At 56.4% G+C, this 23,540-nt stretch overlaps 1 protein-coding gene across 1 annotated transcript; it reads left to right on the top strand.

Annotated features, from left to right (window-relative positions):
• Nucleotides 1–19: 19 nt before the first annotated feature.
• On the top strand, nucleotides 20–23,540 carry LARGE2 (LARGE xylosyl- and glucuronyltransferase 2). The gene is made up of 16 exons (XM_059473514.1): nucleotides 20–101; nucleotides 5,515–5,675; nucleotides 16,863–17,036; nucleotides 17,329–17,585; nucleotides 17,976–18,058; nucleotides 18,325–18,452; nucleotides 18,867–19,034; nucleotides 19,192–19,296; nucleotides 19,549–19,661; nucleotides 19,769–19,894; nucleotides 20,043–20,198; nucleotides 20,307–20,470; nucleotides 20,748–21,026; nucleotides 21,368–21,514; nucleotides 21,660–21,855; nucleotides 21,964–23,540. Exons 3-16 carry the CDS (start codon nucleotides 16,937–16,939, stop codon nucleotides 22,159–22,161), a joined length of 2,220 nt encoding a protein of 739 aa, XP_059329497.1. The 5' UTR covers nucleotides 20–101; nucleotides 5,515–5,675; nucleotides 16,863–16,936; the 3' UTR covers nucleotides 22,162–23,540.

Below are 23,540 nucleotides of genomic sequence, written 5' to 3'. Positions count from 1 at the left end.
GCCCCCGCCGCGCCCCGCCCCGAGCAGCCGAGCCGGGCCGAGCGCCGAGCGGGCGATGGGCGGCGGGGCGGGGGTTTGAAGGAGCGGCGGCGGCCGGGCAGGTAAGGCGGGCTGGGGTGTCCCGAGCGGGGACGCAGTTGCCGCCGGGTGGGGAGCCGGGGTGCGCTCAGTTTTGGGGCGCCCCGGGAAGGAGTCGTTTCTGGAGCCTTGCGGCGGGCGGGGGTCTGCCCATGCGTGGGTCTGGCTCTCCGCGGCACGGCTGGGGCGGTGTGCGGGGTACCGGCCGCCCGTCGGGGGCTGCTCGGTGCAGCTGCCGGGGCTGGCTACGGCACCGGTAAAAAGTTCCCGGTGGCGCCCGGGAATGAGAGCGGGCGCTGGGAGCGGTGCTTGCCCCTTCGTCACCCGCCGGGGAGCGGCGTGCGGCGACCCCCGTCCCAGCCGGGGGCTCCCATGGACACCCGGGTCGCTGCTTGGCCGGCAGTGGGGAGCCTCGCTCCGCACCTGGCGAGGACTCTGCGTGGGGAAGGGTGAGGTGTGAGCGAGGAGGCAGGGACAGCCCCGCTCCGCTCGGGGCTGAACGGCCCGTGCCCACTCGCTGCCTGCGGAGCAGGGGAGGTGCTGCCCTGGAGACACGGAAAGGTCGGGGGACCTCGGGGACAGGGCTTTCATCCTCGTGTCCGTCCGTGACAGTGTCTGTCCCCGCCCGGGGCCGGGGGCACCGGAGCGGGGAGCAGAAGGGCGGTGGTCGGGTCGGGCCGTGCAGCGGGGGCTCTCCCGGAGCCCACGGGCGGCCCCGCAGCGCTCAGTGTTTGCCGCACTAGCACGGGTGTCCCCGTGGCAGGCGGCAGGAGCCGCGGGGCCCGCCTGCCTCCCGCCTGTTGCAGAAGTGGCTCCAGCCTGTGCCCGGTGCCGCGACCTTCCTCCCGCCGTGCCGTGCCCCGGCTCTGCCCCCCGCTCAGCCCAGGCTGCCGGCCAGCGCCCCTGCCCGAAGCCGGGCCTGGCTCCGCACGCTGCCCGGGGCAAAGATCGGCGGTGCCCGTGGGCGAGGAGGCGCTTCGTGGCCTCTCGGGTGCGCACAGAGCTGGGCCGAGCCGCCCCTCCTTCCTCCTGTCCGGTTACCTCCGCGCAATGGGCACAGTGTGTGCCTGCGGCTTCCTCGGCGGGAATTACAGTTGCATGGGCAGGCACTTTATCCTTCCTGATCGCTCCTCTTCCCCCGAGGGTTTGTTTTCCAGCAGGCTGAGTTCAAAAAGGGCACGAGATACCGCTGGCAAGCATTCTGGCGCTAAACAAACCTTTTTAGTCAGAATCACATGGATTAGACCCAACTTTCCTTTCACATGCAGTGCTACCTGCGAGTTTCTCTGAATTTCACGGTGGCTGGGCTGCTACTGTAAGTGCGAAGGCGGGTGAGATAGCACCTGAAGCCTGTGACAGAGGTTTCCAGCACAGCTTACTGGGGTAGGTGTGTGCTGCTGGTGACTCTAGGGGCATATCCAGTGCAGACTGCCAGAGCTGCTCTCCTTCAAGAAGATGCTCTAGCTCTGCCAGACAGCAATCTGAGAGCTGGCTGCCTAGGAGACTGCCAAAGACACCTTGTCTTCAGCCAGAGGTGAAGCTTGATGCACAAAGTCCTTGGGCTACTCTGAACAGCACAGCTAGATTCTGCCCCTGAGTAAGGAGCATTTCGGTAGATGCTTCCTCTTCACCCCTTGCCCGCAGACTCTGTCCCACCAACTGTCATGTCCCCTTTTGTTCATCTCCTGCTTGCAGCAAGTGAGTTTGGAGGACAGTTTGAACAGCATCATGCTGCCTTTTTATGGTAAGTTGCAAGGGAGCACTGTAGGATGGGCAGCTTCTCAGAGCAGCAGCAAGTCCATGGACTGGGCAAGACTTAAATTGCCTTGGCTTATGGTGCCCACGGTGTGTGTGGCAGCAGGAGGTGAAAGGCTGGGTTGAGGGACAAATTTCTCTCTTGACTGTGCCCAGTATGATCTGGGAGCAACTCTCCTTACTGCTCACTGCCAGTCTGGGTGCTGAGGGCTTGTGCTTACTGGAAATCCACCAGCTGTAAACGAGGCCAAATAGTTCCAATGCTGTGATGATGAGGGGTGCAGGCTCAGCACTAACGGTAAGAAAAGAAGCAAACCAAAAAAAAAAAGCAAATGTTCTGCCAGCCCATCTGTGGGTACAGTGCTGAAGTCCAGCTTGCTTGGCTGCCAGTGTCTTGCTGTTTGCTCAGATCCATGAGACCATGCCATTTCTGGGAAACCTGACTCCAGGCACAGCACTGCCACGGGTATGAGGCAGCTCATCCTAAGTAAGCCTCAAACACATCTCTCAGAGTGCTGGGGTGAGGATGTTTTTGTACTGGGTTGGAGCTGGGGAGCAGGATGTGGGAGGACACACTCAGTATACTGATGCTTGGCTGTGTCTTGGGAGATGGGTATTTGGGGTGGGAAGTGGATATTCTCCCCAACCTTGTCTTCCTGCTGACCCTCCCCTGCCAGAAGGGAAGTGGTCTAGCAGTGTGAGATTGGGGATGTGGGTCTTGTTGGCTGTGGTTGAAAGCGAGCAGTTGTGATGAAGAATGAGATGGCCTTTCTGGCCCTGCCTCTTTAGGGCATGCCTTCCTGCCCTCCTCAGCTCTCACACCATGCTCTGGCTGTGTATTTTCTTTGCTTCTGGATGAGCTCAGCCAATACTTTGGGATAGATAGGGATAAATTATTACTTGCTCCAAATAACCTGTAGATGGAGGCATGTCCAGGGAGTATTTTAGTCCCTTTTACATGAACCTTGCCTAGAATGGAAGGCCTTGTTCACTCATGATATCCCACTGGAGGCCAACACCCTTTGAGAGAGCTCCAAATCTCTGTCCAAATGAGGAGACAAGGGCAATGAAGCACATATGCTCTGAGCATAGCAATGGTGGTGGTGGTGGCTTGTACTTCTGATCTTGGAAAGCCCTCCTGGGGTCTGGAAAGGCAACAGCTGGCAGGGGAAGCTGCTGGTGTAGTACCTGAGTTCCTGAAGTGTTGCTGACAGGTCTGTTACTTGAAGCAGTAGTCTGATGGGAAGGGAAACACAGGTCAAACAAGCTTAAGGGGCCTTTTAATGTGTGCTTTGACTTGGAGGCATTTTGTTGCTGTTTTCTGTCAGGGTGCCCCTGCCCTTCCCAGCTTAGCTCAGACTTGGCATCTCTGGAGACAGACTCTTTTTGGCTTCCCAGGAGGAACAACATGTCTGGCAATATGTGCAGAGCCCTGCTGCGAGATCCTGACTGCCTCCTGCCTCCAGATGCCTTTTCCAGAAAGCCATTTAGAGCCACAGATTGTTACTTGGATAACTCCTTTCCCTGATTCATTAGCAATGTGTAGTCTCTCCTGTAATACTCAAATCTGCCTGTGCCAAAGGCTGAAAGGGAGAGGCCATGTCTTTTAATAACCATGTGACGCAGTTGGAAAAAACTTTTGGACACATAGTTCTCTGGTGGCCTGAGCTGATGGGAACAGTCCAAGGGAGAGACACAGCTGGGTCCTGAGGGAGAGGGCACTGCAACTCCCTTTGGGTGTGTGATGGGTAACTGCTTGTGATTTCTGACCTTTCCTTCCCCCAGCATCACCCTAAGCTCCCCTGACCCCACCTGGAGAAGGCAGCAGGCCTTGAGATCGGCCCCAGCATGCTGCATATCTTGCAGGTCCTGTGTGTGGTGCTGTGTAATAACTGCTGGTGGCTGGGTTATGACTGTGTGATGTGGGCTCCATCCTGGAGATGAGGCTCCTGCCATGTGCAGATGGGAACTCTGCTGTCCCAGAGATGCTGTGGTGGATCCCAGGGGACAGTGCTGCTGTGTGACAGGCACATATCTGGGTCTCCCCACTCGGTATTATCTCTGCTGAAGGGGCCTTTGCTTTTTAAACTCTTTGCTGTTGATAACACTCAGTGTTGCTGTTAGCAGCTTCTGTTTCCTAGCCCAGGTGGAGGGACTTGGCTCTTACCTGCTGAACTGTTCCCTGGAAATATAAAGCTGTGGTAGCACCTGGGCGAGGGTTGTGGGTGTATGGCAGAAGGGTTTGGCACTCTGGTTGTGTTCCTGCTGCTGCAGAATATCCATCTCCTGAGTTTCCCCTCTTAGACCCCTTTGGTCTGAGGTGGGAGCTGACCGATCAGGACAAGCAGAGTGGGGATGATGGAGGAGACAGATGTCTGTTTACTGACATGTGCTGTAGGGTCCATACATGTCCTCTCTCACTGGCTGCCACCTTGTAACCAGAATCTGAGGAAGGCTCAAAAAGCAGAAGTTTTGTTGGGCCTTGTTGCTGAAGAGGGTTTTGCTGAGCACTGCAGTGCTGTATTTCCCTCTTAGAATCGCTGGATTTCACTGTTCAGGTAGCAGCTGTTGTTACTATTTTTTATTTCCAGCCCTTGTTGGGATTGATGTCACCTCCCTTCTGTCATACTGTACTGTGCCAGGCTGGTCTGGGGTTTGCTGTGGCTAGAGGGGTGCAGGAATGCAGCACACTGCACACTTGTTTCTCTGTTTGGCCTTTTAAAACAGGTGGGACAGATCAGACCCATGTTTTTACTAGGTTTTAACCTGCTTTTAAGGTCCTGCTCCTGCTGCATCTTAAAGCAATGATGTGTGGATAGAGGGTCTTTAAAACAAAATTCCCAATTCTTCTCCAATTCCTTTGCCCCAGCATATTAGTATGTCTGTGCTTCTGTTTTGGGCTTTTTCCTGATAATGAGCTAAGAATCCTTCTGGCCTCCTGGGAGAAGGGCTTATCCATTTCATCCTGCAGTTGTGGATGTGTGTGCCCAACTCTGTGGGAGTTGGAGGAAAGGGGTGCACTGGAAAGATCCCAGCAGAGGAAGAGGATTTCCTCTGAGGAGGAGTAACATGTGCAGACTGCTGTGCTCTCTGCAGCACAAGTTGCATGTGTGATTTTTGCCTGCTTTCTCTCTCTTCCTCCTTCTCTCTCCCTGTATGCACCTATTTGGATAGGCTCTCTTAGCTGCCATTATGGGGCTGCCCAAAGCATGTCAGGGGGCTCAAGTTACTGGACAAGATAGTTAATCCCTTTATTGCCTCACAAGTTGGACACTTGCTGCTGCTATTGTGTTTGGGAGGGGGCCAGAGAACTTGCATCCCTCCCTCAGCTCCTGAGGCTGCTGAAGGATTGGTGTGAGGACTCACATGATGGAACATGGTGGCTGTGGCTTTGCCAGCAATTCTGGGCACATGTGTACAGTCCTCCTTGCATGAGTGGGGAACTTGCAAACGACAGTGCAGTGAACTGGGACTGGGAATATGCAGCATGCAGGTAGTCATCCTCCCCTGGGCTCTCTGGGTGGCCTTGGGTGACACTGAGCCATGCTTTGTGGCAGGCTGGAGGATAGGGGCAGGACCAAGGTGTTGGGTGCTCTTATCTGTGACTCTGGATGTGCAGGGGCCTGTCCTCAGAGCTCTCTTATGCAGTAGCTCTTCACGTGACTGTCTTTTGGGTTTCAGGTGACAGGAAGCTCCAAAACTCTCAAGTACAGCTGAGATGTCTTATCTGCCCTTCAAGCTGAGAATCTTTGGTTAGAGGGGGGTCCTCACAGGCACCAGCAGGCCGTGCCAACTTCTCCAGCTGTTCCTAGCCACTCCTGCAACATTGGCAGCCTTCAAAGGTTAGTTATCATGTATGATAAGTAGATGGTTTACATGTGGTTGCTCCCTTGCTGTTTTAGTACTTCTAAGTCAGTATACAGGAGATAATCACGTAGCAGAAAGGCTTGGCTCTCTGAGTATTTGGGACCTGTGGGAGGCTCTGGAGACAACACTGGGACTTGCAAGCCCCCATAGCCCAGTTGTCTGGAGGGAAGGACTAGATTCTCCACAGCAGTCCTTTGAATAAAGTGTGACCTGATCTCTGTGGCTCTTCTCCTGTGTGCATGTCTGGATCCTTCTCCCCAGACAATACCATGGTCTATTGCTTATTTCTTGTGTAGTGGGCAGTAAGTCGCTGGCACCTGGACTGAGGAGCTCTCTGGGCCAGGGAAAATGGGAAGACCCCCTTCTGAAGGCTGGGAGCTTGTGCTGGCATTGTTCTGTCCTAGCAGCTTCTTTTCCCTCTGTCTGTTACATCAAGTGTTTCTTTGGGGCCACTGTTCTCAGTGGCTACCTCTCTCTCCCTGCCCCTCATTAGTGTAGGGCTTGGCATGCCAGCAGGAGGGAGCCTCAGCAATGTCTGTGCCTTGATCGGATTTGTCAAGGCTCCTTCCCTTTTCTTCCTGTTCATTGAGGTCTGAAACAAAGCAAACAGAGGAGAGGAATTCCAAAGAATAGGAGTGAGGGAAGAGAGGAACGCTGGAGTGACAGGCTGCCCCTGCACACAGGCAGCCCCCTGCCTTGGTCTGGTGGGGCAGAGCTGGTGGCAGAGCATTTAGGGAGGTGAGGCCATTCCTTGGCAGCTCTATTCCCAGCTCTGGCAGCAGCTGTCTGTCTCCCTGTGCTGTGGGGCTCCTATCCTCATGCTCAGGTAGCTTCTGGAGTCTCAGGCTCGCTGCCTACTCTGCAGGGGCACGTGTGCCTGAGCACAGCTTGAGGGAAACTGCTTTGTTTGTCTTGGGCTGTGGTAAAAGTTTTCCCTCTTTACCTGTGTCAGGAAATTTTCCTCTGCCAGGCAGATCCAAAGAAGCATGACGTGGAGCTGAAAGTCCTGCCTGGGTGGAAGGGCAGTGAGGCAGTGGCCCCTCCCCATCTTGGAGCCAGATAAGTGCTGGAACAAGGCCCTTTTGTGCAGACAGGTGTGTGAAGTGGAGACAAACATTGCTCTGGCACTCATATTGCTTCCCAGGAGGCAGGAGACTCGGGAGGGGAGTCATGGCCAGCCAGACAAAGCTGCCACAGGTAAAGCTTTGTCCAGTCTGATAGATCTCCTTGCTCCCTCCTTTGTCATCCCCAGGCCCTCAGGCAGTTTGCCCTTCATCCTGCTCCTGACTCACCCATAGATTGGATCAGGGAAGGCAATAGGATGCTCAACAGCCCCAGTATAAAGCACTTGAGGTGAAATACATCCCTGCTAGTAACACCCTCCCCTTGCATTTAAGCTGCAAGGAACAGCCTTTAAGCCACAGTCTCTTCTTTCCTTTCCTTCTTCCTCCTTGTTCTCTACCTTCTGGCAATCTTTGCACTCCATGGTTTAATTAAAGAGCAGAGCAAAGTGCTTAGACTCCAAAATGTGCAGATTAAGGGGTTACTAATCCTCTTCCTCAATGGGTGCTCACATCCTGTCCAGCCTGTTATCAAGCTTCTGTTCCCTGAGTGGAAACTTGGCCAAACTTGAGACCTCTACCTCTTTTCCTGCCTGCTGCGCTGAGGAGGAAGGGTGAGGAGTGACAGGAGAGCCATGGGGGAGAAGCCAAGAGAGTTGTGGGCCTACAGAATTCTCGAGGTGGAATTATAGTCAGCACTGGCTATCTTTGCTTTTTGTGTCCTGTCTCGTTTTGGTGCTCCAGGTGCAATAAAGCAGGGGTTTGGCGTTTTTCCTTGAGTGCTGTCTTCCTATTCTGACAAAATAAGCTTTCTGTCAGAGGAAGCAACTGCTTCCTTTTGTGTGTGTGCTTGTGTGTTTATTTACTGGGTGATTTGGTTCAGGTGTGTGCCTTCACTGTGCATACACCCCTCTCTTGATTTCCCAGCAGTCTCCTCTGTGCTCTTATTCCCAGTGTATGCCCAGGTGCTGCAGAGCAGGAATCCCTCGCAGCAGTGGGAGGCTGGTGCCTGGCAGTGCTGCATGAGGCCGGTCACATCCTCATCTGGGGAGGCTGAGATCCCTTCATAGGGACGTACGGTGTCCGTGAGAAGAGGAAGGCGGATCCACATGGAGGCACTAGGAGGGAAGAAGGAGTAGTGAGGATGAGTGTGGTGGGAAGGGTCTTCCTAGAAGCATCCTGGAAGACCTGATCGCAGGATGACCTGAGATGTTATGCCTGTCCTGGTGCAGGCTGGGCACTGCAAAGAGGTTGCTGTGGATTGGAGAAGACATGAGCTTTTGTCCTCAGCCACTCACCTGCTGCTTGGTTGAGTTGAGCTATGCTGTTTCTTCCCTGCCTTTGTCCTTTAGTGTGCAAGTTCACGGTTTAGCTCAGCAGTGTGAGAAGCCCCAGGGATAGGAACACAAGGAGCAGCAGGAAGGGAGGAGGGCTAGTAATGAGTTTGGATGTTGAGAGTATTCTCCTTTCCACTGCCTGGCTTTGGGAACTGCCTCCCCTCTGGGATCCACTTCCCCTCCTTTTTTGCCCCCATTAGTCACTACCTCATTTCCAGTTTGCAAGATGCCCTATGTGGTTTTTTTGCAGGTAAGTTTTGTGTCTTAGCCTGGACAACAGTTTTTCCTCCAGTGTTGTCAGAGCCTCTTGGCAACGTGCAAGCTTCTCTGTAGCTCAGAATCCCTTCTGGTCATACAAAATGCCCAGGGCATCCTGAGTGGATGGCACTATTGCTGCTTGGGTTTTTTAGAGCCTGCCCTGAGCCATTCTGGTTTGCTATTTATAGTGCAGTTGTTCCATTCCTGTGTGGATGAGCTGTGCTTTCAGCCTGACTTGGGCACTGAGGGCATTGGTGCCAGGAATAGCTTTGGACAGGGAAGATATAGGAGTGGCTGCTTGAGCACAGCTCCCAGTTTGAGCTAGTCCCTTGTGGAAGAGGTACTGGGCTGCATCCATGAGCTCAGCTGCTTTTCATGCAGAGGAGAGGGATCACCTTTCACTGTCGGTCAGTGTGCGCCCGGCTGCTGGACTAGAGTTTGGCATTGTGAGAGATGGAATTGTCTGGCATTGTGAGAGATGGAATTTGGAGGAGTTGCTCCAGTGACTGATACCAGCAGGACTAGTGAGGGACCAGGGTGTCACGAGCCGATGGCATGAAGCTGTATCAGCAGAGGATTAGGTTGGTTATTAGGAAAAACCCAGAGGGTGGCTTGGGCACTGGAACAGGCTCCCAGGGAAGTGGTCACAGCACCAAGCCTGACAGAGTTCAAGAAGCTTATGGACAATGCTCTCAGGCACATGGTGTGATTTCTGAGGTTGTCCTGTGCTGAGCTGGGAGTTGGACTTGATGATCCTTATGGGTCCCTTCCAGCTCAGGATATCCTATGATTCTGTGCAGGGCAGTTGGCATGGGAAGCCCTGCTCCTAGCATGTCCTCCAAGCCCTGGTATGACCTTGTGTCTCCTGAACTGCTGCCCACTGGGCAGGTGGATCCCTTGTGGTGGGGTATCTGCCATTCCTTGCACAGGGCCCTGCTCTCTTCTCCCCAGGGAGTGTTTGCTAACCCCGAGGGAACTCAAGCTAAGGCCTGAAAGGAGCCTGCAGCACAAAACAAATCAACACCCTCCTCAGAACTGCTGCTTGGGCAGAGCTGTTCCAGCCTTTTGGCTCATGATGCTCTCACCTTGTCTGGAGACCAGAGCTAGACAAATAATTAATTGCTTGATTTAGTGCCCAAAATGAAAAGCTGGAGGGAGAAAAACTCAACACAGACAAATTTGAGAGACCCTTTATCTTTTATTTTGAATGCAATGCAGCTCAATTACAAACAAAACAATGCAAAATGAGACTTTTTTGCTTGGAAAACAACGCTTTTTGTTCTTGTCCAAAACTTGTAATGAAGGAGCAAATAGCTCTGAGCTGTCTGGAAACTGCAGTTTTCAATCAATAACTATTCAGCCAAAAACACTTACCCAGTTCTGCTGGTAACAATGCACAGCAGGCACCTGACAACCTGGCTCACAGCCATGCCTCTGGCACCTCCCCAGAGGTGGATGGTGTCATACCTCTTGTGAGCTTTTCCAGGTAGAGTGCCAATATGGGGTTGTTGGAGTCCCTTTGTCTCCTTTTTTTGCTGTAATTAACCTAATTAATTTTGCCTGAGGTGGTGCAGACTGCAAGCATGTGTAGGGGCTAAGTCTGGCCTGTTGTGCTGGGATATGCACAACATATCCCAGTCTCGCTTGTCCCACCAGGGAACACCACCTGGTGCAGGATGTTCAAGAGCATTTCAAGGGAGCAGGGGGATGTGGGGTTAGTCCCTACCCATGGGCACTGCCAGCTGGAAACTTGGGCTGTCAGTACCACACAGGATGAAACTCCCAGCCCTTGCTGTATTAGCAGGATGCTTGCTGGGTGTTCCAGCTGTGCTGATGGCAGAGCTGGAACTGGTGGAGGGCTTGCTGCAGGCTGCCTTGGAGAAAAGCTGGAGTTCCTGGCTGCTGGCCCTGCTCACTCTAACCCCAGGAACCATTGCAAGCCCGCAGTAGTGAAGTGTCAGGAAATGGCAGGGTAAACAGGTATTGATGCCCGTAGCACATCCGGAGAGCAGGACACGGTGAACTTAATAGATTCAGAGCTGGCCATTAGCTGCAGCACAAACATCAGCAAAAATGCAGATAGTAGAAACCTAATCCCATGAGAGAGGAAGGGAGCTAGAGATCAGCCCCTGTTGCTGCTCCTGTTTCAAGAGGCAGTTGGGGTCCCACTGCCCAGTGCCCAGGGCTGGTCCCTCCTGTGCCAAGCTGTGCTGGCCAGGGAGGCATGAGGAGGAGATTTGATTCAGCAGTTTGTGGCCTCTGTGTTTGTCCTCAGTTAGGCTTGAACTTCACCAGGCCCAGAGAAAGACCAGTCAGTGTTGATACTTCACCTGCTGAGTATCCTCAAATGACTTGTAGTCCAGGGAGGTAAAGCTGGAATCAGTGTGTTGAACACCTCCGCTGTGAGTTTCTTGGGGTCCTTCCAGCTTCTTCTTGGGCTTAAGAGGAATGAGAGCACTTGGGGACTGTGTTGCTGTCTGGGTGGGCCCCCTTTACTTTGCCTGAGAGTTGTGGCAGAATGCAGCTGCCCAGCCTGTGAGCACTGCAGGGTGTCTGGTAGGCTCAGGCCTCCCACGCCACACGCTTGCACATTCTGCTGTGGCACTGCTGTCCCCGTGCATGCCCTGCGTGCCCCCTGTGGCTGACGCTCTGCTGGGCAGCTGGACCCAGTGCCTGGTTGCAGGCAGGAAGACTGACTCTGCAACGGCAGACTGTGTCTAGCAGGGCCTTGTGATCGGAGTGCCTGCCAAGAGGAGCTGCTCCCCTGATACATTCCTGGGTTTCAGACATGAAGAGGTAAGCAGCACGGCATTTCTGTCAGTCCCAGCCTGAGCTTGCTGGTTTCCTCTGGAAACAAGGAAACAGTCTGGTGACAAGAGTCGCTGCTTCAGCCAAGCTTGGAGCTTCAACACCCTTCAGAGACTTTTAGCTTCTCTTCCCCAAGTGCTGTGGTTCTGCCAGAGAAGGAGAAGATGGCTTTTCAGAATGACCTCTGGAGAATAAAAAACTGAACTCAGAGCAGCAGAATTGAGTGTGTGGTAATCTTACAGGCCTGAGAAGAGCTTGATGTTTGAGAATGAGCTGTAACTGAGGCACAGCTGCCTGTTGTTCCAGGAGGGTCCTTTCTGGGATTTTCTCAGTAGCTTGGTGGTGTCTGGAAGCAGTGGGAGATGAGGATGCTTCCTTTTGCAGCATGTGTTGGTATCCAACTGTGAGTGCTACTGGATCCCACCTCTAGAACACTCTGGTGGCTCTTTTGCCAGAGGTTGCTCTTTCCAGGGAAATACAAAGGTGAAACTCTCACTTAGGGTTTGCTTATCATAAGACTGGGGAGGGAGGGACGGCATGGTAATCCGGAGCATGGGGTTTTAATCCTGCTCCCCTGGCCAAATTCCATTCCGCCTCTGTAAATTCCTGCAGCTACCCTGCTCTGCACTGCCTGTGTGGTATCTGCTGGCTGGCACAGCCCCCCTCAAGCAGCAACATTTCAGGCATAGGGAGCAGGACAGGGAGGTGACCCTGAATCATAAGGTACTTTGTCAGATGGGTGCTGCAGTACACTTTAAAGGTGATCTGCTGAATGAGGAACCAGCCTGTCCCCTCCATCTGTAAGCGCAAAAGTGATTGTCCCCAGTTGCTTCTCTTCAAACTGTGGTGCCTTTTCTGAGTTCCCAGTCTGGCTGTGCAGCTCTTGTTGCAGCTTTTGGGCGTCTTCTCACCTTCTGCAAACCTGGGAAGCTGTTGTGTTGGGCTTCTACTGAGGCAGTCTAAGCAGGTCAGCTAAACTGTCACTCTTCCAAAAATGAGACCTGGGAAAATTTGCAGTTTCTTTCACCTACACCTAGGTAAGACAACAGACACCATAGCTCCATGAAATCACTCCTCTCCTGACTGCCCTGCAGCTCTTTACTGGGAACAGCCAGGCAACCTCTTCCCTTGTAATGCCTAGGAGGGAGGCAGTAGAGGGGGCAGCAAGCTTGGGACTGCCCCTTCAGGCCTCTGGCTTGGTACCCACAGACAGTGTAGTTGTGCCTCAGCATGCCTCTGCAGGTACACATTAGCTCTAGAAGAGACAACAGGCTGAGACACCCACCCTCCCATGGGCCTTGCTGCCAATTGTGATGTGGGAAAACAGAGCTGCTCCCCTCTGTGCTTGCAGGGCTGGAGGAAACATGGTAATGTGATGGCAAAATTTCCGCTGCCAGCTCTCCCTAAACATTAACTGCTCACCTGATTATTACTGAGCCGTAGAGAGCGAAGGCCATTCAGGCTGAGCAATGGGGCCTACAAAGAAAAGGGGATTTCCTGCAAAAGAGTGGATCGTGGAGGAGTGGAGTGCCAGCACATGGGCAGCTCTCAGGAGGAGCCTGGGGCAAGCAAAGTGGCTGCATTTTCCCAGGAATGAAGGCTGCTTGTGCATGGAAGGGTGGCCGGCATACAGCCAGCTTTGGGCTCCTGCCCACGCATCAGAGGTTGGTGTGAGCACGCACTGGTGTTTGTGCAGCTGCCCAGCTCTGCTGGCATGACATTCTCTGTCCCCTGGCCATTGCCCTGTTGTCACTGGAGGCAGGGTGCCCCAGGCATAAGGCCTGGGTCCTGCCTGCCCCTTCCCTCGTATCCACCCTGGTCAGCTTCTTCCAGCTAGAGAGGGGACAGGGGTGCCTTTTTCACTCCCAGTGGCTGTATCCTCTGATCCCTGCTGAAGCAGGAGCTGCTTGCTCCTGGGAAGAATGTGGGGGAGGGAGGATAACCTGCTGTGAGCAGCACTTCTGCCCCGCACCCGCGCTGGGGTTGGAAGACGGCAGTATTGGGAAACCTCTCGTCTTTCTGCTGGCTGCGCTTGTCTGGTGAGCAAGGAGACTGAGGAGGGAGGGCGGAGAGGCCCCAGGCCGTGACTGCAGGGACGCTGGAGCCAGGAGCTTTATGTGCTGGGCCATGGCTGCTGGTACCCGCTGTGCCCCTTGCCAAGGAGCCGCTTCCAGCCTTGCCCTCCGCTTGCTGCGCCTCTAATGTTTCACAGAGAGGCTGTTTCTGGCTTGCCATCTTCACCCCCGTGAAGGCCCCTGCCGTGCCTGTGCTCCCCAGCAGCCTACCTGTTCCTGCCCTGGCTGGAGAGGGCCTGGCTGGGTCCCAGAGCACTCGCTCTCGGTGTTGGGAGCCGACGCGGTATGGTGGCCAGGACAAGCATGTGCAGAAGCTGCGGAGGTCAGCTGGAGCACGAGGCGGGTTCCTCTGCTGAAGCGGTGCTGTTGGCCGCGGGCTGCAGGTCTGCACTGCTCCCAAAGCATGGGTAAGTCCAGCGTGGCACTGCCTCAGCTGGAGCACATGCTGGATACCGTGGAGCAGGGGCAGGACGGTTCCTGCTGAGCATGTGCCCCGGGGCGGCTGGGGGAGCGAAGGGAAGGGGCCCTGCCCTGGGGAGCCGCCTGCTCAGCGGAGCAGCAGGGCAGCCCGGGCGTCTCCTCTCCCTGCCGGGGCAGGGCTGGGCTGAAGGGCGCTGCTGAGGAGCTGCTGCCTGTTGTACCGGGGCTCTGCAAGGGCAAGCAGGAGCTGCCCGAGCGTGAGGGAGGTAATCGTGCCTCCCAGGGCAGCCATCTGGGCGCTGCTGTGGCTGCGCGGGCAGGCCGGGACCCGCCTCACCTCACCCGGGGCTCTGGGGTGGGGGCCATTTACGTTGCATCGGAGGGCTGTGCAGGGGCTCCGCATCCCAGTCCTCTGCCTGCTGCCGCTCCTGGCCTTCTCCCACCGCACCCGGCCCCCTCCCGACGCCCGCGGTACTGGGCATTCCCGGCAAGGGCTTCTCCTGCTGCAGCCCCGGGCCAGGGCCGCTGCCTTTCCCAGCGGGGAAGGGGCCTGCGCGGTGGGGAGGGGGGAGCTGCAGGTAGAGCCTCTCTCTGCATAGTTAGCATTCCCAGCCCCGGCCTCCTGCCCCTCCTTCCACCATCCTGCTCACTCCTGGTATGCTGGGCAGGTCTGGTTGAACACTGCACCCTTTCAGTGAGCCTTGCACTTCTGGGCCAGAGCAAGGATGAGACAGTAGGGGAACAGTTCTTTCCCTTTCAGATCCACAGTGAGGCTTGCACTCTTGCTAAGTTGATGGGCAAGTGCTCTGATGGTGGCCAGTACATTTCTCTCTGGGTAGCAGCAAGGTCTGCATCCCATCCTCACCATATTTGCATCCCGGGTAGGCTGTGGAACCATTCTTTCCCAGTCATGGGGAGAACAGGTGGGCTCTGCCACCTTCCCAAGGCCCCCACAGATCTCTCTGTGAGGACAAAGTCTTCTGCACATGCCCCAGTAAAGGAGGAGGCAGGTGTTAGGAAGGGGGTAGATAATCCTGATCCTTCCTTTTTTTCACTGTGTGAAGGAGGGATTTTGAGGCCTGGGAGTGGGAAGGGAGTTGGAAGGAGGATGGATTCCTCCCAATTTACTTTGGGCAACTCTGTGCCCCTGGCGCTGGGGGCTCTTGAGTAGAAAGCGAATTTAATCTCTTGTTTTGTTTGTTCTTTCTTCCTCTGAAAGGGGGGCCGGCGGGGTGTGCGGGGGGAGCATGGGTTTGAGATCGGGGAGGAGGGGGAAAGTGTCAGATCTAGAAGGGAGGAGTAAAGGGAGGACAGGGAACGGCAGCCCCGGGAGGGAGCAGTAGCAGTGGGCTGCCAGCCGGCTTGGGAGGCGCCGGGGAAGCGGTGGAGGAGGCGGAGGGGAGAGGCAGGTAAGGAAACCAGCGCCTGGGGGAAGGCAAGCAGCCAGGTGAGGAGTAGCACAAGGGGTGGCAGGAAGGGTGGGGGTCTTATGAGGTGTGGGATAGATGGATCCTTGGGTGCCTCTGGGAGAGGTGAAAACTGACTTGCTGCTGGTCCCATCTGGTCCCGCAGAATTGCCATCCTAGTAGTGTGTTCACATGCAGGCTGGGGAGAGAGTACCATTCCTGGAGTGAGGGGCCATGTGGGCAAGTGGGAGCAGGACGGATGCTGCTGTGTGCCATCACCTTCTCTCTCCTTTGTTTGTGCTAAAGTTGTTTCCCTGCCCCTCTGCTTCCCCTGGGTGCTGGCTGACCTCCTCGGCCTTTTCTCACCATGCCCCTCCAGCGTGGCCTGAACAGCCCTCCAACTTTGTGTGCACCTCAGCATGTGAGATGGGAGACAGGCTGGCAGCAGCGTGTGGAGATCTCGCCATGTCCAGCACGGCCCGTGGCTGTGGCAGGGAGAAGGGGTGCCTGGGCCTGGTGTGCTCCATGCGTCAGCTCCCCGTTTTCCCTGCCATGCCTGTGCTTGGCCTGCTCTGTAGAGCACAAAAGCAGGTCAAGCACGGGCCTGGCTTGCAGGGAGTGGTGATGCCAGTAGGCACCTTCTCTGCCAGGTGCAGCTCTCAGGGGCCGTGCCGCGGGAGCTCAGCTGTAGCTCCAATGGGCTGGCATGGCCGTGCTCCCGCGGGCTGGCCATGCCCCAGCCCTTTTAGAGCCGGGGTATCCCTCACCGAGGGTGGATGGGGCCATTCGTCTGCAATTGCTCCAGCGGGCTGGAGCTTGCACCCGGCCCCAGGGGCCGCGGGGAGGGTCGGGGGCCGCGGTATGTGTTCTCCTAGGCTCCAGCCCCCGCGGCCCCATGGGCATCTGCACATCAATGGGCTCCAGCGGGGCGTGTGCAGGGGGAGCAGACCCTAATCCGGCCCATTCAGCCCGACGGCAGCTTTTGTTGTCCAGATGTTGCTGCGCCGAGGGTGCGGAGCCGCGGGCAGGGGTGCAGAGCGAGGGCAGGCTGCAGCGGGGGGCAGGCGTCTCCTTCCCCGTGGGGTTTTTGCCTGCCCGGGCGCCTGGCTCCGCGGGGCCCCGGCGGGAGCAGGGCTGAGCCTGCCTTGAGAGCGTCCTGCCGGCGGCGGAGCAGTGAAAGCGGCCTAACACGCGTGGCAGAGCGCGGCGGGGTGGGGAGGCTGCCCCGGCCGCCCCATCCCCCATTGTGGCCGGGGAGCGACTTTCGCCCAAGTGTTTGGGGTTTTCCCACCGAAGTGGGCGGGCGGCGGCGCTTGGGTGCGGGAGTTCCCCGAGCCCCCCGGCCCTGCGTGGGCCGCGCTCCGGCCGAGGCGGCGGGGGAGGCACCGCGCTCCTCCCACGGGCAGGCTCCGCGACCCGCCGCCCAGCTCGGGAGGACCTCCTAGCATTATTATCCCTCCTCTCCTCTGTGAGCCCTAGGCCTGTGGGATGGAAGGGAGCAAGGCACAAAACTGGGGTAAAATCTCTCAGAAACCTCCTTCCTATCCCCATTCCCCTCCATATTTGAGGTCCCCCCCACAGGCTCTGCAGTCCAGTCCAGATGGCGGGACAAGTCGAGGGGGGGTAAAAGTTCCATCATGGGCAGGAGTGTGCTGTCTGGGCATCCGTTTCACTCCTTGAGTTGCCCATTTATGTCCTGGAGGAGCAGGTGATGGAGGATGTCCTGCTGGGGAAATGTTGGCACACCTGAGTGGGGGCTACTGGTGACGCCTCTCTCTTTTCCCCTGTCCCTCACAGGCTCTAGGATGCCAGGGCCAGCCGGACTCGGGTTGCCCACCTGATCCTTGTTGCCCGTGTCCTGCCAGCACATCATGTTGCGCTCCTGGCGCACGAAGCTGAAGTTGCTGCTCGCCACAGTGACCCTGGCCATTCTCCTCTCCTGGCTCTACCTCTTTGTGGGAAGCCTCGAATGTGAGTGAGTCCTTCTTGTCCTCCTCAAATCAAGGGACAGTCCACAACAGAGGGTGGGCAGCAGGGGATTAGGCCTTGGGATGGCTGCTCTGGCCATGCAAGTTACTGCAGGTGAATTTGACTTTAGGACATCTCCAGGGACATCTCTGAAGATCAGGGGAACATAGCTGAGATGTTGGCTGGGCATTTGTGAGATATGCCTGGACCTCTCAGTTGTGGTTCTGCCCCAACATTCACACGTGGGCTCTCCTGGCCTTGCCATGCCCTTTGCATGTCCATATCTGTTCCACAGATGGCCGCTTCCTCCTGCTGCCACCCTGTCTGGGCGAGCAGCCGAGCCGGGATGTGGAGCGGGAGGCGCTGGCCTCACGTGTGCGCAGGGTGGAGGAGGAGAATCAGCAGCTCCGGCTGCAGCTCAGCCAGGCTCAGGCCGAGGGCAGCGATGGCAGCCCGCAGTGGGGGGCTTCTGCCGAGGACAGAGACCCCCCTGGGGGCGAGAGGAGCAACCACACAGCCTGTGCCAAGCAGCGGACAGTGCACAAGTGTGAGGTGGGTGATGGCACCAGCATGGTGGCATTGTGGATAGGGAATGTTGGGTGGGAGGCTGGGACCCTGTGGAGCATGGATATATGAGCACCTCACCTGGCACTGCTCTTCCTGTGCTCTGGCCATGCTGGGGCCTCATCCTGGCTCTCCACAGTGCTCAGTGGGTGAGGGTATTTTCCTTCTCCAGAGAAGGAGACCAGACAGGAGGAGTGGCAGCAAGACTCATATTCCCACTTCTGAGTTAGGGAACTCCCACCCCTCTTTGTGGCTCCTTCTGCATGGGAAAGGTTGGGTTTTGAAGCCTCTCCCTGTAGTGTGGTCCCAGGCAGGAGGTGACAGCCCTGCAGGGAGGAGGTGTCCAGTCTCAAAAACACACCGTTTGTCTTTGGGCAGCTCCTTCATGTTGCAATTGTGTGTGCTGGGCACAACGCGAGCCGGGACGTGGTCACGCTGGTGAAATCCATCCTCTTCCACAGGTAATGAGGAGACCTTGTGCCAGCAGCCTGCTGGTTGGGGTTCTCAGATGAGCTACTGCAGGCTGCAGCAGGGAGTGCTGCAGAAGAGGGGCTTTAGGACCTCTCTCTACCCTTTGTGCTTAGAGTGGCACAGTGGAATTTGTTTCCCCTGGAGGGTTTTTTTTCCATTTGCCCCCTCGGCTGATATCTGTCCATGGGTGGGATGGGGAACTATGTCCTCTTCATGCTGCTGTGATGCTGAATGTTGCTGTGCTTGCCCTTGGCAGGAAAAACCCCCTCCACTTTCACTTCATCACGGATTCAGTGGCCCATCAGATCCTTCAGACACTCTTCCAGTCCTGGATGGTGCCTTCCGTCCACGTCAGCTTCTACAATGCTGATGACTTGAAGGCAGGTGCTTGCCCTCCCTTTACCCTGTCCCAAGCCAATGCTTAGAGGGTCAAGGGGAGCAGCAGAGAGGGATGAGTGGATGGAGGATGAGTAACTTTTTCTTGTTGATCCTTCTCACCCCCTCCTCTTTCTGGGCTTGTTGCTGGTGCTGCTGAGAGGGGAGCCCAAGGCTGGTACTGGCAAAGTGGGGAAGTGCCTTGTGGTAGCAGTGCGCCTGTGGCAGAGCTGAGTGAGACACTGGAGTCCAGGTGGGGATTCTGGTGGCTGGAGGAAATGCTCTAGGCTTGGCTGGCTCCACAGCTCTGCATGACCCTTCTGTTGTTGGCCTCCTCTGCATGGGGTTCCAGGACACACAGCTGCCCAGGCAGGGGAAAGGCATGGCCATGCCTGGCCCTGAGGTGTGTTGCCTTGCAGCCAGAGGTGTCGTGGATCCCCAACAAGCACTACTCTGGCATCTACGGACTGATGAAGCTGACACTTACCAAGGCACTACCCTCCAACCTCTCCAAAGTCATTGTCTTGGACACGGACATCACCTTTGCCACCGACATTGCTGAGCTCTGGGCTGTCTTTGGAAAGTTTTCTGGTGAGGATAGGGTGCCCCTGGGGCCCTGGCAGGGGGCCTTGGATGCTGGGCTCAGGGTGGCAGTGCCTGCCTGCCACAGCACCAACACAGTGGGTTTGCTTGGGCCCTCTGAACCAACAGCAAGATGACCTGCATCCACGTCCCTCTGTTTTCTCAGAAAAGCAGGTGATTGGGCTGGTGGAGAACCAAAGTGACTGGTACTTAGGCAACCTGTGGAAAAACCACAAACCATGGCCAGCCCTGGGACGTGGCTTCAACACAGGTGAGTGTGGGCTGCCAGGGTGGCAGGTGCAGCCTCATGGCACATGCAGCTGAGGTGGTACTTGGCACAGGGAGACTGGGTAAAGTAGGAAGGTGGTGGGAACAAGAGGAGTGCTACAGCATCCCAGGGTTGTGGCTGGGCACAGAGAAGTGGCATGTCCCAGGGGCTGAAGGCATGCAGGCAGCTGTGCCTCAGCTCTTTGGTGGCTGAGTGCTCTCTCAGTGACCCTGTGCCCTCTCCCCTGGCCCTCAGGGGTGATCCTGCTCCTGCTGGACCGCCTGCGCCGCCTGGGCTGGGAGCAGATGTGGCGGCTGACAGCAGAGCGGGAGCTGATGAGCATGCTCTCCACCTCGCTGGCTGATCAGGTAACTGTCCCTCCTCTGGGACAGGCTGGTCCTTCTGCATTCCCACAGCACTGCAGGCACAGGGGATCTTCCTCATCCACCAGTGCACTCACCTTTCTCTCTCCTAGGATATCTTCAATGCGGTGATCAAGCAGGACCCATCCTTGGTGTACCGCCTTCCCTGCTTCTGGAATGTGCAGCTCTCTGATCACACCCGCTCAGAGCAGTGCTACACTGAGCTCTCAGATCTCAAGGTGGGTGGGGTTGTTGCTTTTGAGACTGGGGAGGGCCTGAAGCACAGCGCAGGCACTGGAAGTCCAGGGGAGTCAGCATGGGGTCTGAGGGTTTGGGGAGCCTGGTGCTGCTGACTTCCCTTACATGGGGTGACACACTACTGCTCAGGTGATCCACTGGAACTCGCCCAAGAAGCTGCGGGTGAAGAACAAGCACGTGGAGTTCTTCCGTAACCTCTACCTAACCTTCCTGGAGTACGATGGGAACCTGCTGCGCAGAGAGCTTTTTGGCTGTGCCAGTCTTCCCAGCCCACCCAGGGACCAGGTGAGGCTGACTGCAACTCTGCCCTCAGCTGCAGAGCTCTGGGTGGGCAGAGACCTCATGCAGCTGCCCCTGGGGTTCCTACTCTCCCTCACCTTCATGGTGTTGCAGTTGCAGCAGGCGCTGGAGGAGTTGGATGAGGATGATCCCTGCTATGACTTCCGCCAGCAGCACCTCATGCAGCACCGCATCCACCTGTTCTTCCTGCAGTATGAGTTCCTGGCCTTTCCCAACCCCACCGATGTCACCCTCGTGGCCCAGCTCTCCATGGACAGGTACTCGCCAGTAGAACTGGTGGGAGGTTGGAACCCACATCCACGCCTCTGGATAGGCTCTACAGCTTAGGAGCTACCAGGGAATCTCATTTCATCCTTTTCACGCCAGCATTTGGCAGTGAGAAACAACACCCCAAGCTGGGAACATCAGTTCTTCCTGCTCCTTCCTGAGCCGGGCATGACTGGCATGTGGCTCTCTGGAGGCACCCAGTTGTAGGTTTGGTTCAGAAGCTGCCTCAGGGCAGGTCTGGTGCTCAGGCTGTGCCCTCTGCTCCAGGTTACAGATGCTGGAGGCCATCTGCAAGCACTGGGCAGGCCCCATCAGCCTGGCGCTGTACATGTCGGACGCCGAGGCGCAGCAGTTCCTGCGCTACGCCCAGGCCTCGGAGGTGCTGAGCGCCCGCCGCAACGTGGCCTACCACATTGTCTACAAGGAGGGGCAGTTCTACCCCATCAACCTCCTGCGCAACGTGGCCTTGGCCAACACGCAGACCCCGTACGTCTTCCTGACGGACATCGACTTCCTGCCCATGTATGGCCTCTACGATTACCTCAGGTAAGGCCTTTTCCAGCTGGCTCTTGCTCAGCCTGCTGGGCTCCCCAAGCACCAGAGTTTTCAGGAAATGCTCTGGGTAGCAACTCTCAATAGGCAGAGGCTGTTTCCTTTGTGTTCAACCTTGGGGTCCGGCCCTTATTTTTGTCAGACACCAGTAGATGAGGAAGGAGCTGTGGCTTTGAGAGTTCCCCTGTTCCTTCTATCCCTGCATGGTACCACTGCAAATTCTCAAAACCCATTAATACCCATGTGGAGTAGTGGGCAGGCTGGAGGGGCTGAGGAAGGAGGCTGTGGCTATGTCTCACAGTCAGGGAGACCTCACACCCTTCCTACTACTACAGGAACTCCATCCAACAGCTGGAGCTGCCCCAGAGGAAGGCAGCTCTCATCGTGCCAGCATTTGAGACCCTGCACTACCGTCTGACCTTTCCCAAATCCAAAGCAGAGCTGCTCTCCATGCTGGACATGGGCTCCCTCTACACCTTCAGGTAGGGACTAGCATTGTGCCACCATCCAAGCAGAAGTCAGCTCTGTACCCTTGCGGCTTGAGGCTGTGCACCCCCTGTCTCAGAGTGGGGTAGCAGACCCCCTGCATCCTCTACTGCCTCAGTCTCCATTTCCATCTCCCTGTAGGTACCACGTGTGGCCAAAAGGCCACGCCCCAACAGACTACGCCAAATGGCGGACGGCCACCGTGCCATACCGTGTGTCATGGCAGCCAGACTTCGAGCCTTACGTTGTAGTGAGGCGAGACTGCCCCAGGTATGACCAGAGGTTCGTCGGCTTCAGCTGGAACAAAGTGTCCCACATCATGGAGCTGGATGCACAGGTGGGTGTGGGGCTCCTGGCACCGCCGGGTGTTGGGGGCCCGTGGCTGGGCAGTGACATGTGGGTGCCACCAAGCCGATGATGGTAAGGGCTGCTGCTCTGTCCCCAGGAGTATGAGCTGCTGGTCCTGCCCAATGCCTTCATGATCCACATGCCCCATGCCCCCAGCTTCGACATCTCCAAGTTCCGCCTGAGCGTAGGGTACCGGGGCTGCCTCCAGACCCTGCGGGAGGAGTTCCACCAGGACCTGTCACGGCGATACGGGGCTGCTGCACTCAAATACCTCACTGCCGAGAGAAGCCTGTGATGCTTGGGGACACTGGGTGCGGGGTACAAGCAGCACACTGGAGAAGGGATGGCGCATGGCCTCCCTCCTGCCTCTGCCCACCACCACCGCCCAGCCCGAGGGAACTGAGTCGGCAGCGCAGCCTCTCCAGCCCACCAAAGGGATGCCTGTAGATAAGGTGGAAGACAACAGCTGCAAGAACAGGCAGTGCCTGCAGGTCAAGCTGCTCCAGCCTTCCTGTGTTACAGGGGAACCTCCCCATGCCAGGGGCCAGGGGTGGGATCTCCTCTCTTCCTTCTTTTAGCCAATGTGAATTCCCAGTCTTCATTAGTTCACCTCACCTTGAGGCCTGGCTCCTCCAGAGATCTGGGAGCTGTACCTTACCCTGTTCTGCCTCTGCTCAATGGCCCCAGGTCTCAGTCTGCAAGGCCCTCAGGGGCTTTGTTGAGTTGGAGATGAGGTCGTACAGCAACCCTTTACATCCTTTGTGGAGCAGGCTCAGAGGAAGTCCCGGCCCCCTGAGACGAGTGGCCAGGGAGTACTGCAAGTAGTTGGAGCCTTGGTTCAAACCCAGATCAAGGCTGGCTGTTTAATGGAGGTAAATATTATTATTCCTCATCTGTATGGATGCAGTCTCCAGTGGAACTGGCTCCGTACAGGTGGCGTGGGAGTCACCCAGAGCAGGATGAGCTCCCAGACCAGAATGGGCTGTCTGCTGTTGCCAGCAGTGAGCTCCCAGGATGGACCTCCCAGCTGGGAGCAGGCATGCTGGTGACAGATCCTCTCCTGTGCTGCTGTTGCCCCACAGGGCAGGGCTGCCAACCATCCCCAAAACAGCAGCTTCATGGGCCAGCAGAGGCTGGGAGAAGTTCCCAGTGAGGCCCACCCTGCTCCTCCCCAGTTCTCGGCAGCACAGTTGTTGCCATCAACAATCAGGGACATGGCTGGCACTGGACAAGAGGATAGCTGAACATTGTGGGGGAAGGAACCCCATGCTGGGAGCAGCTTGACTGGACACTGTTCTATCGCTATCACACACTGGAGCACAGAGGATGCATTGCATTCCTCACACTATTTAAATTATTTAATACTTTTCTCATAAGAATTCAGTAATTAGAGTTTCTGGGTTTTATTTTTAATCTTTTCTTCTTCCCAGATGATTTTGCTGGTGGCCCTGGAGGCTCTCCAGGCCAGCTGCTGCTGCAGTCTCCACTGTTCTCTTCTTAGCTTTGCTCTGGGCTGCAAGGGCCTGCTCTGTACAGGGTGAGGATTTCCGTCCATGGTGGGAGCGGCTAAGAGGAACCATAAAAAGTGCGGGGTATGGAAAGGGCACAAACGCCTCTTGCTTATTCTCTCTTTTTAATTTAATTTTTAAATTAAAGCTTTTTTATTCTTTTTCA

This window comes from Ammospiza nelsoni, chromosome 6, assembly GCF_027579445.1.
Source record: "Ammospiza nelsoni isolate bAmmNel1 chromosome 6, bAmmNel1.pri, whole genome shotgun sequence".
Taxonomy (NCBI): domain Eukaryota; kingdom Metazoa; phylum Chordata; class Aves; order Passeriformes; family Passerellidae; genus Ammospiza; species Ammospiza nelsoni.
The sequence above is the reverse complement of the archived record's forward strand: the minus strand, read 5'-3'. Positions and strand labels throughout refer to the sequence as shown.